At 37.0% G+C, this 20,487-nt stretch overlaps 1 protein-coding gene across 1 annotated transcript in view; it reads right to left on the minus strand.

The window, feature by feature from the left end:
• The window catches only part of LOC149796433 (transcription initiation protein SPT3 homolog), a 216,598-nt gene that overhangs the window by 63,265 nt on the left and 132,846 nt on the right, over positions 1–20,487 (minus strand). Inside the window, exon 7 of the mRNA XM_089961107.1 lies at positions 8,098–8,166. Coding sequence (XP_089817233.1) covers positions 8,098–8,166 — 69 coding nt within the window. The remainder of the gene's footprint in view (positions 1–8,097; positions 8,167–20,487) is intronic.

Raw genomic sequence — 20,487 nt, forward strand, 5'->3', positions numbered from 1 at the left:
CATGACAACATCCAAAGAGAAATGATTCAAATAGGCGCAAGATAAAGCAATAACCCTGACCTCATGATGGGCTTTGATTTTCATGGAGTTATCTCCCTCTGTGTGTGTGTGTGTGTGTGTGTGTGTGTGTGTGTGTGTGTGATTTGGATTTTTAACATAGGTAACAATTTTTTGGTCATATCCCTATGATGTCTGCAGTGTGGCCATTTATAGTGATGTCTAGCACTAGGGCATCATGCTGCAGACATGTAGCATCATGTCCCACCCAGTCACCTTATCCTGACACCAGGCTGACCAGTCCTAACACTAACCTCTTAATGCTGAGCATCTAGCCTGGCAGCTGTTAGTACCATTTTGTACAAGTCTTTGGTATGACTTGGAAAGGATTCAAACCCGCAACCTCCTACATCTGAGGTGGACACTAACCACTAGACCACTGGAATGGTCTCCCTCAGAGATTCATACGCTATTATCACAATACAAACAATCCACTTCAAGATGATGGCTGCCAAAATATCAGAATACTTTTCAGAAAGAGATCAAGAAGGTTAAAAACCTTTCCTTTCTCTTTTGATTCAGATAGATTTGTAAGGCTCTATCTGTGCCAAGGAGACTATCTTGATAATCCCCAGTACAGATATGACTGAGACATGGGATTTCAGCAGGAAGGGGATCTACCAAGGGTAACTTATTCTCGACTAAAACTCCTGGCTGACTTTTGAGAATTTTATGCTTTGGGGATTAATGCCATTTTGCAGCACAAGATGGTTAATTTGGTGGAAAAACCTGAGAAGACTCTGGGAAGAGCCATAGACTCATGGGTAGCTAATGGAAAGCTTTCTTACACACTCCCACTTGTTCAGCCATGACTCAAACCCAAACAAACAGTGGTGAGATGTAAGTGATCTTTAATGAAGAATGCTGTATACCACTCTGACCAGCCAAGTTCCTGACCCAAGTCGGCAAAGAAGTGAGATCAAATCACAGTTACCAATGAAAAGTAACCCACCCCCATTCCAGCACTCTCATAAAGCATATGAATTTCACTCCTCCTCACCAATGCTATGGTATAGAGGAAGGAAGCCTGTTTAAGTCCAAGGTTCTTGAAAGAAGCTTCACTGAAAGATTCATGAGGTCGTTTATAAAACAACAAAAGAACACTCTAGATGTTCCACCTCAGCATTAGTGAGCAAAAGATTGGTCTCTGGGATTCAAAGTACCTGACAATTTCTTAAAGATATAGGTCTGACCCGAAGGTGGTACACATGAAGAACCAAAGAGTATAAGAGAAGGCTGCTTTACAGTCCTAATGAGCTATTTTCTTTGTCAAAAAGAAAATGATGAAAATCTGCAAATGTGGAACAGATAGGACCAATATATTTACTACTGTACCAATTACAGAAGATTCTTCACTTGGCACAGTAAACCTTTGAAGTTAGTTGTATACAGACTGAGTTATGCATTTGGCTGGAGATGAGCCAGGTGTAAAGGTGGTTATTTTGATGAGTGTTGTGCACAAAGCACATACTCCCTCAGCATTAATTCCTCCAGATCCATGACCAACAGGTTGAGGAGATTACTAAACCACAATCATTGGGGTCACAATGGAGCTATCAGGGTATGCCAGGAGTTATAAATCCCGATTCTGTCAAGAAACTGAAAGGTGGGAAGACGTACATATTCAGGTGATCCCACCTCAAACTGAAGGTGTTCACAGCCCATGCCCACTTCTCTGGCACTAGAGATGAAGTTTGTCATTCAGCATCATTGTGAAAAAGCTTACTACTCCACAGATAAAAAAAAGTGTCTCTGCTACTCGCTGGAGCTGAGACCATCTGTGAGGACTGCTCATCCATCTGGACAAGTTGTCCACCAAAATATTCCTCTTACCTGGAATGTGGCAGTTTCTGATCATGAGATCTTCTGAAACTGTCCAATAGTGGAGGTTCCATGCAAAGAGAAGTGGCATGAGTACCACCTTAATGTCCTGAGGTATGCGTGAGTCAATGTAATCACCATAGTGACCATGACATTCTGATGTCTTATGTGGTGGATGCAACTTTTAGTGCTGCAAAACATTTCCATTATTTGATTGTTGAGGTGAAGGGAAGCTTCTTCATGAGACCACATACCCTAAAGGATTAAGGAATCAGTGTAACTGAAGGAGTCAGATTCTGGAGTGTAAATTGTAACTCCCATCAGAAACCTGTCCTGATTTTCCAGCCAACTCTGATGGTCATGAAACTTGGATTTTAAGGGGATCCAAGTGGGCAGGAGGTAATTGTAAGGTCTCCAGTTTGCTAGAAGGAAGATCTGGAGGGTCTACATATGAAGCTTACCTAGTCCTCTGCCACCTTCAGGAGATAGTTGTAGGAACAAGCAAACAACAAAATCTCATCCATTCTTGCAAAGACAGCAAATATTTTAAGATTATTTTAGGTGAAACATGAACTGTTCCTTGCTGATTGAGAAAATTTATCCCCACATAAATGAAATTCAAATCTGACTTCTCCAGCATTTGGATTAGGCCTAGATTAGTATGTATCCTAGAGATCTATAGAGAACACAACATCATTTGGCTTGAAGGCATTCTTGACTAAAGAGCTATCTCCATCATGAATCACTCTCCTGAAGGAATTTGTCAAAAAGGTAAAAATGAGTCAAAAATTTCTCCCAACTCTCTGAAACTAAGACAATTTGGGAATAATATTCAAGTTTTTAAGTTCAGCACCTTTCTACTGTGCTCTTTACAAGAGTGCACACATCTACCTGTGGAGATGCCAGCTGGGATTGGTTGAACTAAATGGGAGTACTTTTAAGTGGTGAAGGGTCTCAGAAGTAAAGCCAGCAACCTTACCTAATTGTGAAAAAAATCCACACAAGTCATCCATGGTGACATGATCAAGAAAGGAGATGTGGCTGACTCACCAGCAGGTAGTGCAAGTCCTGAAATTTCATAGAATGGGAACATCTAAAAGGTAGGAGGATTCTTCTCAATCCCTTCCCACAGACCAGTTTACAAAGACCATTTCCATGAGGACTGAATGGAAGCATAGAAACAAGGGGTTATCAAGCTTACTCAAGACCAGTGGTCAAAACTCTATACCCAGTCTGAAGTACAGTATCCAACACCCATCACATGTTGATCAGTGCTTGGCACAAGGCACTCCATGTTTGACAACTGGTACATAGTGCATCATGATTGGTAATGAAAGATTGAGAACAGCATCATGTACCATTCTGCTGATCAGTGCCCAATGACGTATAATAACACAAAGTGCTTACTGCCCAGAGACATAAGCTCTTGTGACTCATTTGGAATATCCCCTGGTGACCTGCCCATTACTTGGTGACTAGTAACAGACCTTTAACGACCATTGCTAGACATACTGTGATGCCCAGTGCCCAGTAACTAGTGATAGACATTCTATAACTGTCACAAGATATATATCCTGATGGCTAGTGAGCCAGTACTCACTGACAGATCTTAGCCAGCTGTCACCTAACACATACCTGGACAATGACCAGTCAAATGATGTAGACCTTATTGGAAAGTTTCTTTTGGTAAACACAATAAACAAGATCTTGCTTTAAGTCAAGGTCTATGAGCACAAGATGATAGCTGCTTTTCTCTTGCTTTGGGAAGGCAGGGTTCGTTATTTAGATGCTGGTAACTTTCCTATGCCATGACATGGGAAGGATCCCTCTCTCAGACATCCCCCATGCAGAAGCAGGCAACTTCCTAACCCTGGACAACACTATCAACTGAAGCAGATGACAGCCTAATGCCAGGGAAGCCACAGCTCCCTTATGGGACCAGAAAGGGTCCTCCAAAGAAGAAGAGATGGAACTCCTCTTCCTGGCCCAGTATTAGTGGGATGAAACATATGAAGCACTGTTCTGCTAGCAGTGTATTCAAAACCCTCAAAATCAACAAAAAGATACATGCAAATCAAGCAATAACCTGGGATAAAATAAGTAATATAATACAACATGAAAAGCAATACAGGTACAGGCAAATAAAGCAATGACTCGGGACAAAATAAGTCAGATAATACAACATGATTGACAGTATAAATGCCAAATTACATCTTAATTGATAAAGTATGTGTATAAATGCACAAGTCCCCCAAAAAGGAAGGATGATATTACAACTGTCAGGAGTGGCATGGGGTAACAGATTGGGATCGTGTTGTGTTTAATTTTAGGTCACCTATTACTAATTGTCTAGAATAATGTTATTGGACTGCGGACTAGTGCCAGGAAAAGACACATCAATGCAGTAATAACAGGTAATGTAAAACAGCCAGACCTGTAAATACTTGAGAGTATGGATCTCAGTAGAAATGCCACTTGTAGCCATTTTGAACTGTAACCAATGTTACATGTTCCAAAATTTTCATGAAATTTGTGTTGCAAATCACTAAAATTTTGTCTAACATGTTTTGATGCAGTAGCTGAGCATTTACAATTACTGTAATTATTTCATTTTTTTTGCTCTGCATATTTCTCTTTTCTAATGCCTCAGTTTTCATTTTCTTAACTTCCCTGATTCTGAAACCTATTTTAAAAGTCCTGCCAAAAGCAATAAACAAACATTATTCACTTTTGCAAATCTAGTGGAATTTCTGTGTTTGGGATTTACCAATGCTCCTGAATGTATGCCATGGATGAAAACTATTTTTCTGAAGCAACTAATGTGACAGTATTAAGATTACCTCCCTATGCACAGTTATTTCCCTTGCAGACTGTTACATCCAACAAGAAGTTTACACTTTCATACAAAAAAAATTGTTTTGATTGATCAGTAGTGGTTATTCATCCAGTTAAGATGCTCTTTTAGTTCTTCTTCCCAAGTTTTTAAAATTGCAATAAACATAAACAGAACAAGAGTCCCTTGAAGGGACTGACGCTCTCCTGGCCAAATCTTTCCTATGAATTCAAGATAAGCCCATTGTTTCTTTTTAATAGCTAAGTGTTGAAACCTTCTCTAATATATTTCAGCTATAACAAGATTTTCAAGATGGCTGACAATGTGACTATATTGGATGTAAAATGTAAAATTGGAAGCATTTTCATTCAAGAAGTCTTTTGGTGAAAACAAGAGTCCCTGAAGGGACTAACACTTTTTTATCCCAAAAAATTTCCATTAATTCAAGGCAAGAATATTCCTTCCTTTTAACTGCTGAGTATTAAAACCATCTTTGACATTACTGAAGATTTTCAAATTAGTCACTGTGGCTGCTGAACTGGATGTACAATTGGCACCATGTTCATTTAGGACAACCCGACACCATTAGAAGACTTTTGGTGACAAGTCCATGTTGATATGACCATCCATTCAGGAAAACTGACATGACTTTTAATATATTCACTCCACCCACAATTTTCCTTCTGAACCAACTATATATCATAATTATCTTCTGATGATAACCCCCACATCAATATGACTATTCAGAAGTAGTAGCAATAACTAGATTTTCAAAATGGTGGCCATACTGAATGTCAGACTGAAGTAATTTTAATTTAGACATCATAAGAAGTCTTGTGGAGAAACCTAATGTTGATATGACTGTCCATCCAAGAGGAGTAGTGATAAAATGTTCAAGATGGTGACTGTAGCTGACATATACGATAGCAGATTAGCACCATTTTCCAGTGAAAATCCAATGACAAAATGTTCAAGATGGTGACTGTAGCTGACATATACGATAGCAGATTAGCACCATTTTCCATTGAAAATCCAATGACAAAATGTTCAAGATGGTGACTGTAGCTGACATATATGATAGTAGATTAGCACGATTTTCCAGTGAAAATCAATGTTGATACGACGTTCTGTTCAGACGGCATAATAATAACAATAATTTCAAGATGGCTGCCATGGTTGCTATAATGGATTCAGGTCAGCACCATATTCTTTTTACTTACGACCAACAAGACATCTATTACGACTTGGGTCTTAAACAAAGTTAATAGAAAAGAGTGAAAACCAACTTGGTTTGTAAAATTCAACAGATAATTTTATTTCCCAAGAATAAAAAGTGAAAATTTAAAAAGAACTTATATTATAAATTAAATCCCAAATAGTCCACAAAGTTATATCACGAGTCTTAATGAGTAAAGTACTAAGTAAATTCCAGTGGTGTTCAAATTAAGACCCAATGCTGAAGGCATCAATGTGCATCTAGTCTTGAATGTACTAATGTACCAGTAGCCTGAAGTGTGATGATGTACTGACAGTCTTCCAATTAATCACAATCATACAATACAAGATGTTCACTACAATTCCAAATTAATGTTTCTGTCCAAGAATAATATTAAAGAGCATTTTGTATTTCCAGTGCATAAATAATTTGAATAAATTCCACCCAAATGAAATACTGTACAAGTCAATAAGACTGATTTCTGCTTCAGATGTCACTGCAGGGATGAGTAATTTCTCAGTTAACAAGATTTTAAAAAACTCTACCTGACCTAGGTCATAATTTAGCATTTTCTGGAAATACTATGTATATTTAGTGGAATTTTCCATTCTAAAACACTCTTGGTTCTTTACAAGATAGAATCTGTTACTAAATTTACAATCAAGAACATGGTAAACATAATGTCTTTGACCCATACCAAGGTTATGATCCTAATATTTAACCCACACTCACAGGTAAATATTAACTATGTATTATTTATCAAAATAATAGTTATTGGTTAGTTAGACAATAATCTTGACTTTGGACAAGGTCAAGTCCAAATATAATAATACACAACACATGATCATGGAGAAAAAAGCTAATAAATACAAATTAAATATACATAATACATCACAAGTCTTTTGGTGAAAACCCTATTTTGATACAACCATCTATGTTGAAGCAGTGGTTGCCACCATGGCAGAAAGAAATGAAAAGATTCAGCCCTGGTCATTTTGGAAGTCAGATTATTAGCACTATTTCAATATAGGAAAATCTAGAGATCCTAATATTTCTGTCAGTGGAAACCTTGTGTTGACAAGACCAACTGTTCTGGAGATAAATTCCATGGATCGTACTTTGAATGCATGCTGATAGCTGCCATTCAGAATGCATCCGCTATTTATGAAACAATTAATGATGGAGAAGTTGTGACTGCATCAAACTGTTTTTTGTTTTTTTATCATTCACATCTTCATAGTCACTTCAATTGTAGAAATAGCTGAGGCAGTCTGAATAGATTGTGGATTCTTGTTTGTGAACAAACTTCCAGCAAACAAAATGTATGATTTTTATGTAAATTACTGTGCAAACATACATGTGAAGCATAATTTTGACATGCAGAATGAGTGAGGCTATAACAAGATTTCAAGGCTGTCTCTGTGGTGGCAATACTGGATATGCAAGCAGAAGTAGTTTCAATTAGGACCAACTGGTCTCTGAAATGATAATGCAAGTAAATTTTCATGTCAATCCTCCAAATAATTTGGAAAGAGAAGCAATAACAATATTGTGCAAACATATAGAAGATATATGGACAGTGATGGACAAGACATCCCATAAACATGTCTGGTCCAGCAGCTGATGGACAAGACATACCATAAACTTTGCACTGATGGACAAGACATCCCATACACTTTGCAGCTGATGCACAAGACATCCCATAAACTTTGCAGCTGATGGACAAGACATCCCATAAACTTGGCAGCTGATGCACAAGATATCCCATAAACTTTGCAGCTGATGGACAAGACATCCCATAAACTTTGCAGCTGATGGACAAGACATCCCGTAAACTTGTCTGGTCTAGCAGCTGATGGACAAGACATCCCATAAACTTGTCTGGTCCAGCAGCTGATGGACAAGACATCCCATAAACTTGTCTGGTCCAGCAGAACTGTTCATTTCTTTCTCCCAATCAGCTGTTTCCATAAGCTAGAGCAAACTTCTCAAAAGATATACCTTGGTGACAATTTTTTCAATTAAATGCACCCCCTCCCTCCCTCCATCCATCCATCTCTATTTCTTGCATTACATGTTAATTTGTAATTCAGAATCAATGAGTTCTTCATGCATGTGATTTCAATATTGTGTCTTTAAATTTCTGTCATGAATCTATAATGGCTCATACCTGTTTGGTCAATGGAAGACAGGAAGTCCATACAAAGTTTCTTCCTCTGCTTTACTGGCAAAACTTTGTCTAAATAAATAAAAAATATTTTTTTTACAAATTGTATGTTACATCATCATAAATTTATGCTATTTGACCAAAAAATGAACTATATTTTCAATATTTGAGGAACTAAAATTACTTAACTATAACTTTTCATAAAGTTAAATTTGTCATTATTAATCTGGATGACAATAAAATGGCTACATCATGAAGTTTGTGTATACATGTACTTATTCATGTACATAGTACAAGAAGTCTAATAGCGTAAAAAGTAGCAGAATCGCTTCAATATTGATTGATGTGCTTTTCAAGAGTGAGGAGACCAGAAAACCAAGTAGAAATAATGGATTTGGCATTGATCAAGTATTTGAACCTAGGGCTACAGTAGTGCAAACCGAATGCATCAATACCAGGCCTGACTGATGTATGTCACATGTATTGTTAATTAACTGCAGCTTAAGTAGGATACAGTATAACCCAACTATAGCACACTTCATAATAGCATGGATTTGGATGTGAAATGATTGTGGCATGACTCCTTTAAATTTGTATCTCTGTTTGCATGTGAAGAAACAAATTTCCTTTTTTCACAGTATGATACCTAGTGTGTAAAAATCAGTTATCATTTTGGGGAAGATATTGTATATTTGTTATTTTTTCACCATGATTATAGGTTATGTATAACTATATTCTGGACTTAACCTTGTCCAAAATAATATTCACTGTGTTTGTGACTAGGGTCAATAATGTTGTTTTTATTTTGTAAACAAATAATACATGGTTTATATTTCTCTAGGAGTGTGGATTAAATATTATGATCATTAGCAACTTGGGTCTGGGTCTAGGATATTGGAATCCCCCAAGCTGTACATGTTTCCCATGTTCTTTATTATAATTTCGGTAACAGATTTTGTCTGTTTACACCATATAATTTTCTAGAAATGAACATTTGACCTACATCTTGGCTTTTGTGCTTTAGCTTTCATACAATCTTGTTCATTTGAAAAACTATTCATTCTTGTGATAACATCAGAAGCAGAATCATTTGTATTGCTATGTTCAGTTCTTGATTTCGGTGGAGTTATTGTTTCAAATTATTATTTCTCTGGAATTACAAAGTGCTCAATAATATTCTGTGATAGAAACATTATTCTGGAATTTTAGTGAATTCAGACAAGGAATACTTGGATTTTATTACTGTGATTCATTGGAAGATTTAGCACATCACCAATCTTCAGGCCATTGGTACATTAGTACATTCAAGACAACAGACACATCAACACCTTCAGTGTTGGGTCTTATTTAAAACACCACTGGAATTTAATTAGAACTTTATTCATTATTACTGGTGATATAACCTTTTAGACTATTTGGGATTTAATTCACAATACTAAGTTCTTTTTAAATTTTCACTCTTTATTCTAGGGAAATAAATTAATTTTTTTAATTTACAAAACTTGTTGCTTTTCACTCTTTTCTGTTTCTTAGTTTAAGACCACGGTTGTTTTAAGCACTTGATTAATATGAAACAAGTTGATATTTAATATGCATTGATTTAAGATGGTGACTGTGCTAGAGACACATGTATTTTTGCACCCACTTTTATTACCCTCCCCTCTCTGCCATTTTTTTGGTGCCTACATTATTTTCTTTAGCTAACTGACAACTGACTTTTTTATAGCATGGTTCGGTACATAACATGGTCACATTTTATGGACCTGAACCATTGTGTTATAGTGGGGTCACACTGCAGTAGTTTTAGTACAGCAGTAGGGTTTAATGGACATCAGCATAACAATGGCTATATGGTGCCAAGGAAAGCCATGTTCAAAAATGTAAATATAAAGACTTGCACAAAAGTAACTCTAAGAAGATGAAGTCTTCCCCCAAAAATGCAAACATGAAGTACCAGAAAATAAAATTAAAAGCTAAGCATGTTAAATTTGCCACTGATAAATAAAAAAGACTAAAAAAGTAAACACCTTAAAACAGATGGTCAGGACCTGTTATATAATGTTCATTCCCTTAAAGAGTCCAAGATTTTCTTGGGTTGTACATCATCATAAACCTTCTCACACAAGAAAACTTCTATTTAACTTCTTTCTAAAAGGGTGGAAATCAACGTACCATAAGAAGCCTTTTAGTGAAAACCTGATGCTGATGTGGCCCTCAGTTCAGCGCAGGAAGCATTAAACAAACTGTGCAACATGTCCAACATGACACCCAATATGGATGTCCAAGTGGCACCATTTTCATGGAAGACCAACTAGACCTTGAGATGAATCAATGTAAAATTTCATGGCAATACTCCAAGTGGTTTATGAGGAGTAACAATAATAAACTTGTACTAATGGATGGATTGATGAACAATGGACAATTAGTATGAACCTGTGCCAGAAGGTCCAGATTTTATCATTATAAATTCCAGATGTTTAGAAAAAGTTTGATTCCATCTGAAAGGTGGAATGTATTTATTCTTGAAGTTAAATATGAAAATACATTGCCAATCTTCTAATAAAAAAATAACAACTTTGCCCTTCAAGACAGAGCTGAGGTCTCACCAGGATTTTAAAACTAGGAGTCCAGGACTCCCATTTTGGTAAAAATATGAGTCCCACCATCAAAAGTTGCAGTCCCTTCTTTCATACAGAATCAACACAGACGTGAGTGCATCTATTTTTAGATGGAGAGGTTTTCATAATGTAATCACTCACTTTAATATGGCTTCATTATAACAGTCCATTGACAGGATTGCAAATTTATGGTTTATTTATTTGTCTGCGTCCTTGTAGTAATTTTAGGCAATGGTTAAATAGTATCTGATTTGCTGTTTTTCCCCGTATTTTCGCAAAACATTGTCAGGTCGAAAAACAGCTTAGACCTTAAAGCGCATCTCGCAAATTCCACAACATAGCATTGTCCCATACGTTTCTGACCTACATAATTTGCATTTTAAAGTTAAATCTTTAATAAAATAATACCTTGGCTTTGCTTTCAATGATCTGTATATTTTTCTGAAAATATCTGCCCGATGATTTATGAAAACAGACAATCTAATAAACTGGTACATCCCAGACTTAGCAAAGTCCGCCATTATTTCCTGTTAGGCCTACTGGTTCACTTAGAGTTTCAAACTAATTTTATGAAAAAATAGTGTACAAGGGGCAGTTAATATATATCCAGATCACCGATTCTGATCTTAAAGCACATGTTTGTATGTTTTATCATCAAAGGATATCATGCAGGAAATTGATAGTTGCTACCTTACTCGGAAAAGGGTTAATGGTCAATCAGCTATCAAAACATATGCTTGTGAATGGGCAAGAGTTTGTTTGTCAATGTAATTGATATCAAAACTAGGCCTAGCTACTGATGTATTGATGAATACATTTCGCTACAACACTAAAACTAACCGAGCTAAGGCGAGCTGCATTTTAAAAAAAGTATGGTCAGTCAATGTACCTCTTAAATAGCTCTTGTTCGTCCATCAGAGTGATACTGAATTTAGTCAATCCAAGTAAGGACTTATTCCAAACATTAAGCTAGGCATCACATACTTTCTTACATTTAGCTACTGTCCTATCCGAACTATCAATTCTAGCAGCTTTAACACTCTTCTCAATCTCGTTACAATCTTCGTAAGTTTGCTGTTTAACTTCAAACTACTTATCCAAATTACGAATGGCATTTTGTCTAAGTCTCAACATGTCTTGATTCTCGTGCACTACTTATTCCAATACATTCGGAAATGAACACAATAACGAATGCTAAAGTTGTTATTTGATGTACTTTTATAAATGTCCACATGTACATCTCTGGGTCTTTCTGACTCTGAATTCAATCACTTTAAATATCAGTACATTTTCGCATCCGGCCACCAGAAAAGCCTTTGAACTTGCCACCCAGCTATTGCATCATGTTCTTTTTGATGTACTCTTATAATGGCAATATGTATGTACATCAAGGGGTCTTTACGGTCACTGAATTATGTGACTGTAAATATCAGCACAGCTAACTGATCAACACATTTTCCCACAAAGCAGGTGGCTGAAGCAGGACTGGCAAGTCTTTGAATTTTGCCGCACACCTATTACATGTGTATGGAGGACTCCTGCCTCAGTGATTTTCTGCGTCCCAGATCAAAAATTGGCATCCAAATATGCGTAATTAAGCGTTTCCGAGATCTCTGCAGAGTCTGAAAATGGGAGCACAAATCTGAAAGACAAAACCTTCATTTGCCAGTACAGTGTTTTTGTTGATGGGAAGTGCAACCAGTACAAGCCTGTGCTGGTAATAAAAGATAAAACAACACATACCAGGCTAGTACTGTACTGGTAACAGAAGGCTACACAACACACAGCAGACTTCATAGAATCTGTGACCTTACCTCCAGTCTCTTAAAATGAATTTTGCTACCTGACAAACAAATTTGATGCTTGTTTCCTGTACAGTGTCATTCGACATTAGCACAATTATGTCTTGGGAGATGAAGCCCTTATGATATAGCACCAATGATTTCAAGTCACACTATTTTGACGGATTACTTTTCTGGTCAACATCTGGCTGGAGAAAGTCACACTTTGACGGATTACTTTTCCGGTCAACATCTGGCTGGAGAAAGTCACACTTTGATAGATTACTTTCTTAACAATATATTGCTGGAGAAAGTCAGACTACTTTGAAAGATTACTTTCTTGACAATATTTTGCTGGACAAAGTCAGACTACTTTGAAAGATTACTTTCTTGACAACATCTGGCTGGCCAAAGTCACGTTACTTTGAAAAATTACTTTTCTTGACAAAATCTGCCCAACATAACCATGAGTCAACACAATGAAAAATTACTTTTCTTGACAAAATCTGCCCGACATAATCATGAGTCAACACAATGAAAAATTACTTTTCTTGACAAAATCTGCCCAACATAATCATGAGTCAACACAATGAAAAATTACTTTTCTTGACATTTGGCTGAAGAAAGTCACTCTGCTCTGAAATAACACTTTAGCAGCAGGGAAGTTCTACAGACCAGACCGTTCCAACAAAAAAAAACCTTCTATGAGAACATTTTCTGCAGAAACCTCAGAAAACAGAAATAAACCTTTCCAGAAAAACTAATTTGCATAAATTCGACCCTTAATGCAATTTTTGTGTGCGAATTATGTCATTCTGGACAATAGAAAAAATATGATTTTTCGGGGGGGGGGTGGGAAAACGATCGGGTGTCGATGAAGTTTGCAAGAAAAAAGCTGCAAATGCTAATTTTACTTCACAATAAAACAATATCATTGAAAATAAGATGAGTCGAAAAACTAGCACAGTTGGAGAGCCTCATTCTGCAAGATTAACACGAGAAGAATTAGCGGCAGTAAGGAAACTCATTCCGACAAAAAAATTATTTAAGAAAAAAGTTCGTGAGTATGATGATTCACAATATCATATTGGTGAGGTATCGTCAAAATGGTTGAGTCCAGTCACTGGAGTTATCGAACAAGTCGCATATGGCAAACAACAAAAGGATAAGGAACTTAAAGATCTTGGGCTTATTCCCATGACGAGAGATATTGAGCAACATACCCAAGTGGTTCCGGGTCAACTTGAGCAAATTCGACACGAACAAGAACAAACACGAATACAAGCGCAAGCGCAAGCACAAGCACAAGCGCAAGCACAAGCGCAAGCACAAGCACAAGCGCAAGCACAAGCACAAGCACAACAAGAACAATTGCCGCAAGAACAACCTCAAAGTGAAAAAATAAAAATTTCGGGTTCCGATAAATTTACCGATGAAACTATCGCAAGAATAAAATCAATGAATCCGGATGAGGTTGTAAAATTTACTGTGGAAAATTTTGATAAAAACAGACGAAAAAAACTGATGAAACCGGGTCAATCCGAGAGAGTAACATACACAAATTGGATAAGGTGGGTATATTATGCATACAAGAATGTCAAAGTAGTTAAATTTAATGATCCAGAATATGCTAAATTTATTCTTTTGGTAGGTAGTTATGAAAATATATACAAATCTAAACCATTATTGCTATCTTTGTCTTCATTTCACAAAGTTGAACCCGAACCAGAGAAAGTTGAATCCGAATTTACAAAAATTAGACAAAAAAGAATCATGCCATCAAGATATTTTACCCGTGATGCTCTTGAAAAATTTAGTGACGAAGATAAATTAATTCAAATTGTTAGATTTGGTTTTATGGAATCAGAAAATTATTTGAAAACAAAATATCATGATTTAAAAATGTCAAGGGAACAATGGATACCCACTGTGTATTTTGCTTCTGTGGGAAAACCTATTGATATCGAAGATCCCGATTACAAAAATTTTACAAGAAAAATAAGACAATTAGATCAGGAAGAAATATCAAAATCGCCCGAAGAACTTGAAGATGAACCTGAAGATGAACCTGAAGATGAACCTGAAGATGAACCCAAAACAGGAAGTGGATATACCATCTGTCCTGACAGTGTTGTCAACGACGTATCTCGCCTCGAAGTATTAATCGGAGGAAAACGAGCTGGAAATAACTCTCGTGAAATAATCAACGAAGCCTCAGATATTTGTCAGCGATTATTTCGTGGTGGTATCATTGATTCTCACATTTACAAGGAACTCGTCGATGAGCTTATCGATTAAAATAACACAATTGAAATAACATGATTGTTCACAAACATCAGCGCAGACCAAGACAGGTCCGCGTAGTTAACTCTCGATTGCCCGTGTACAAATATATCCACGGTAATGGATTCGGCGATATTGTTGGAAGTCTCGTTACGCGAGTAATACCTAAAATTGGACCAATGGTAAAACAACTAGGATTGAAAGCGATAGGAAAGATAGGTGAGACTGCTGTTTCTGGTATCGGTAATTTGGCTAGTAAAGGCTTCAACGCTATCAAAGATAAAATATTAAGTTTAGTACGTAAAAAGCAACCCGTCAAATTACCCATTACCAGCGAAATGCCACCTGAAGTCAGTAAGGCCATAAATGATGCGGCAAATAAAAAAATAAATGATCTAGCACAGGAAGCTGCTATAACAAATCTAGCGCAGGAAGTTGCTAATACAAATCCAGCAAATACAAGTTTTGTTTCAGGTGATGGTCTTCGTTTTAGACGATATTATTAATAATAAATGTTCGCACAAGTGTCAAATGAAGTATTTGATATGGACGAGCCAGTAGGTAGGGATACATCAGTGCGAGATTTCCAGTATTTCTCGTACGATACAGTTGAACCCAATTCAAGAAATCGGAAGGAAATACAAGTCCACGATACAACAAGATATTTTCTTCCATCTGAGGCTTATATCGAATTTGTTGGAAGGCTTGTTAGGACAGACGGTACCGACTTTGGAGCGGATTTTAAAGTTGGATTTGTTAATAACGGAATTATGGCACTATTCAATAGCGCCATTTACATGATCGATGGAAAGGAGATTGAATCAATTACGAATAACGTTGATATAGCAACGACGATTATAGGATTAGCAAGATACTCGGATGATTTTACCAGATCAGCCGGTCCTAGTATGATGTTTGTGAAGGATAATACTAATGACCCCGATCATTTTCCGTATGTCGTCAGACAACCGAATAATCGTGCTGATCCTCCTGTTATTGCTCAAGCTGTTGGTCCTACTCCTTTCGAAGATATGATAATTAGCGTTAATGATCGTTACAACCTTGGATTTAATGTGCGAAAGAAAATGTTAGTTGGAAATAGTCGAAGATTTTCCTGTGCAATTCCATTATCTCATATTTTTGGATTTTGCAGACATTTTAGAAAAGTTATTTACGGAGCAAAACATACGATATCTTTCGTTCGAGATGCCAATGATGACAGAGCCATCTGGCGAGCAGGTGGTGCAGCAGCTGATATCGGTAGAGTTGTCCTTGAAAAATTTACTTTGTGGATGCCAGCGATAACACCATCGATGATCATAGAAGAAAAATTATTATCATTTATGAATCAGGGAGGAAAATCCATAATGTCTTGGTTGACAACGATGACTGATTCTATCGAAAATATTAATATGAACGGAATATTTACTTGGCGAATTGCGTCACAACAAGGCTCGTCCGCACCAAGACATATCTTTGTTGCTATACAAAATATGGCTAGATACAATCAAGAACATAGTCACATGATATTCGATAAATTTGGGGCAACAAACGTATCATTGAGAATAAATGGCCAACAGGAGCCATCCGAGGAAATAGCTATCAATTTTGATAATTACTCCACGGCACGCGCATATCATCGATTACTAAGTTTCATGGGACGCGATCAAAATATTGATACGGGATTGCAAATATCACAATTGGATTTTAATACTCTCTATCCCATCTATTACTTTTCCCTGGAACATCTCGATTTGGTAAAACAGTCGGTTGTCGATATTCACTTCAAGGCCAGAATTAACACACTTGGACAAAACGCAAAAGCCATTGCGGTTATTCTCAGCGATAGAACAATGTTTCTGGAAGGCATCAGCGGTAGAATGAGAGTCATCGACGCGCCCGTAGAAAACATGTAACAAATTCCAAATTTAGATTAATCGGTTATTAATATGCCATACGATCACGTCAGCGTAACTCTGACTCCCGGTCAGATAAAAAAGCTTCAATCAGCAACAGCAGCACGACGAGGTTTAAGTTTAACCTTAAAAAGTAATCAACTTCACGGTGGACCTAACAAACTATCGTTAACCAAAAATCAACACGGACATTTCACCAGAGCCAGATCAGCAAATACTGGTATTCGCTTGAATCTCTCGATAGGAGCAATCAGAGATATGATCAAAATAGGTGGTATTTTCCCGCTATTTGCCGCTATTCCGGGATTGATAGCTGCGGCGGCTCCCGCGATTGCAAAGGCAGTAGGATTAGGTGCACTTGGAGGGATAGGTTCCGCATTAGCAAAAAAAGTTACCGGAGGAAGATATCGCAAAAAAAAGGGAGGGATATTCCCTCTTCTCCCTCTTCTTACAAAATTGATGCAGCCGCAACAAGGATCAGGCCTTTACCTAAGACGACCCCCGTACGGATCCGGTCTAAGTCAAGCCTACCAGCCTCAAATTTAGATTTAATCAGTGAAGCAAAAAAAAAGAAAATAAAATTTTTCAGAGGCGTATTTATGCGAGATCAACTACCAGACAAACCGAACCCTACCGAGACAGGAATAATAAATCTCGATGATAATACCGGCCCTGGCACACACTGGGTTGCTTACGCGATTAATCCTCGCGAAGTTATTTATTTTGACTCATACGGATTAACGCCGCCAAATGAATTTATTAGGTATGTGTCAAAACTAAAACTTCCGGTTTGGTATTCAACACTTCCAACACAAACTCTAGCAGATCCACCAATATGCGGATCGGAGTCAATTAACGTCCTTGATGCAATTTCAAAATCATCCAACCCTTATCGCAAAATTTTATTTGAATATACCGTAGATAAATATCATGGTTGACATTTACGGTAGATCTCTCTTTAGGAAAGAAAAAAAAGACGCAGTCGACATCGATACATCAAAGTTTGCAACCAAGAGCGATATTAACAATCTTTTATCGCTGTCAGAGGTGGATCCTGGCGAAGTTGCTGTTTTTCAAAATACCGAAGGGCGATTACAAACTAGCAACGTCAAAATAACTGACATAATCAAGCGAGACGAATACCGCGATCACATTAGTCAATTTACTCGTCAATCGGAGATGGTATTAAAATCTGTTGCTGATATCGCCGATATTATAGCAAAGTTACCCCTGAAGGCCGATAAAGCATTATACGACGATCTTCAGGACAGAATGACAAAAAGACTTAATAGGCTAAATAACGACCTTAAAAAACTTGACGATGTTTTAGATAAATTTAGCAAAAAATTTGACGAGAATATAAAAACATCCAGTGATACTTCCTCCGTATCAGATAAAAAATCACATGACGATCTTAGCGAGAAAATAAAAAAAATCAACGAGGAAATTACTAATATTCTTGCCGAAATTAACGAAGTAAATATCTCGATGAGTCAGAAAATCGATAAAACATCAATCGACGATCTCAACAAAAAAATAAAAAAAATCAACGAGGAAATTACTAATATTCTTGCCGAAATTAACGAAGTAAATATCTCGATGGGTCAGAAACCATCGATCGACGATCTCAACAAAAAAATCAACGAGGAAATTATTAAACTCGGCAATGTTGTTGTTCCTGAATTTACCAAGGGGATTAACGCGATGCAAGGACAAATAAAATCCATCAACGATGAAATTAACGCGGTACGTGAATTGGCGCGTCAAAAAGTCGATACATCAACGTACGACGAAAAAATTCAAGATTTAAACACGAAACTTCTTGCTGCAACAACAAAAATTGATCAATCCGCCGATAAAACTGGTCACGCCACTGACGTAAAGCAATTAGGTAAAGAAATTGACGATATCAACACAAAAATATCGTCAATGAACCTTGAAAGATTATCGCGAATTTCGATACCAAAAAAAGTAGAAATAAAAAATGTTACCTGCAGTGTGCCATTTGTGGTAAATACACATAAAGATATATGGACACCTGGGGTTGACCCATTTTTCCTTCAAGCGCCAATTACGGGTATTTATCGAATATATATTATCTCCAGGATAAAATTTAATGCAAAAACCACTAATGCAATTTTCATTGAATATTATCCTGGTTTTATTATTGTACCCTTAAGTGAAGGGCAAATAATTTATACCGAACTGGTACCACCAGATAGAACCATAACAACCCCAATTCATTTTTTTGTAGTTTTCGAATATTTATCAGAAACATCCCCAGAATTATTCAGAGAATTATATTATATATGAACGCATCGGATTACCGTTACAATCAGGCGAGATCATGGCAGGATTCGTTGCGAAAACAACTTGACGATTATCAAACAAAAATAAATAAATACCAGCGCAAATTAGTTATCATTGATGTTGCAGTGTACGCGGTATCTGCGGTAGTCGCTGGTGCAGGAATAATTCTATCCGCGGTAACAATGATAGCGCCAATTGCAGCAACAATAATAATCTCGTCAACAACAGCAATCGCGGGTGTTCTAAATATCATCGCGAAAAAAATAGCTTCGTGCACAAGTGAGAAATTATCATCGTACAAAAGTAAACTAACTAAAGTTAGTGACGCGTACTCGAAGTTATCATTGTTACTTTCTGAAAGTCTCAACGATGGTATTATATCCGATCTAGAATTTTCTTCAATGATTAGTATTTACTCGGAGATTGAACAAATGAATATTAATAATGTCCGAGCTAGCCCAGATCGTGACAAACACGACACCACCAACAACAACGTTAATATCGCTAAGTTCAACGAAACCCGAGTTTAGTATTAATTTCTCAACACCAATTAACGTTAATGAAATTGCATTAACACAATTGCGCGTCTACAATAGCTGGCCTAATGTTAGATCAAAATCATTCGGTAATTTGATGCCAAATAATTCACTTGTTTTTGCAAATAAAAATAAACCCGATGGAACGCCGGATTGGATCGTTGTTGGTATACCAACGGGCAGTTATGAAATTGATCAGCTGAATAATGAGTTTACCACTAGAATATCAAATTTAACCGGCGATGCTACTCCGGGAATAAAGATATCTTCACATGATCCAACACTATCGTCAATGATAGAAGTGAAATCACCGTATATTGTTGATATTTACCAATCATCGATTAGGAATATATTAGGTTGGCCCGAGGTCGCACCTCTGATAAAACCAAAGAAATCGGATGTTATTATTCCAGGTTGGTATGATGAAACCCTTCCAGAACTACCGGAACCAAAAAAGGAAGATTTTACAACCGACGAAGGATGGTATGGAGATATCAAACACAAACCCTTGATCCACAGCGCCATCAATCTTATGAATAACCACAAATTTAACCTGGTAATGTTCGCTTTCACTTTTATTAACGAAAGAATTCTCTCATGGTTACCTCTTCCTAAAATCCCCCCGGATGTGAAAATCTTCGACGCTACCCACATTAACAGGATAATAGCCCCCATAGACGGTATCTTGGTAAGAAGAACCCTCGACGAGTTTATTCAAGAACACGAATTACAATTAAATTTATTGCGCGGATCATTTCATGAATGCATCCTAAATAAATCTGGTTCATGTAGCGAAATTATAAAACACGTGAAAATTTTAAATCAACTTGCGAATGATATTGAATATTATCATGATATGTTTATTCGGGCGATAGTCGACGATATATCAATTGCTGGCTATGTTCTCCCTATTAGCAAATTCGAGTTGATCAAGAACTCGGGTGAGAAA

Source organism: Sinohyriopsis cumingii, chromosome 6, assembly GCF_028554795.1.
Source record: "Sinohyriopsis cumingii isolate HCF-2022 chromosome 6, ASM2855479v2, whole genome shotgun sequence".
Taxonomy (NCBI): domain Eukaryota; kingdom Metazoa; phylum Mollusca; class Bivalvia; order Unionida; family Unionidae; genus Sinohyriopsis; species Sinohyriopsis cumingii.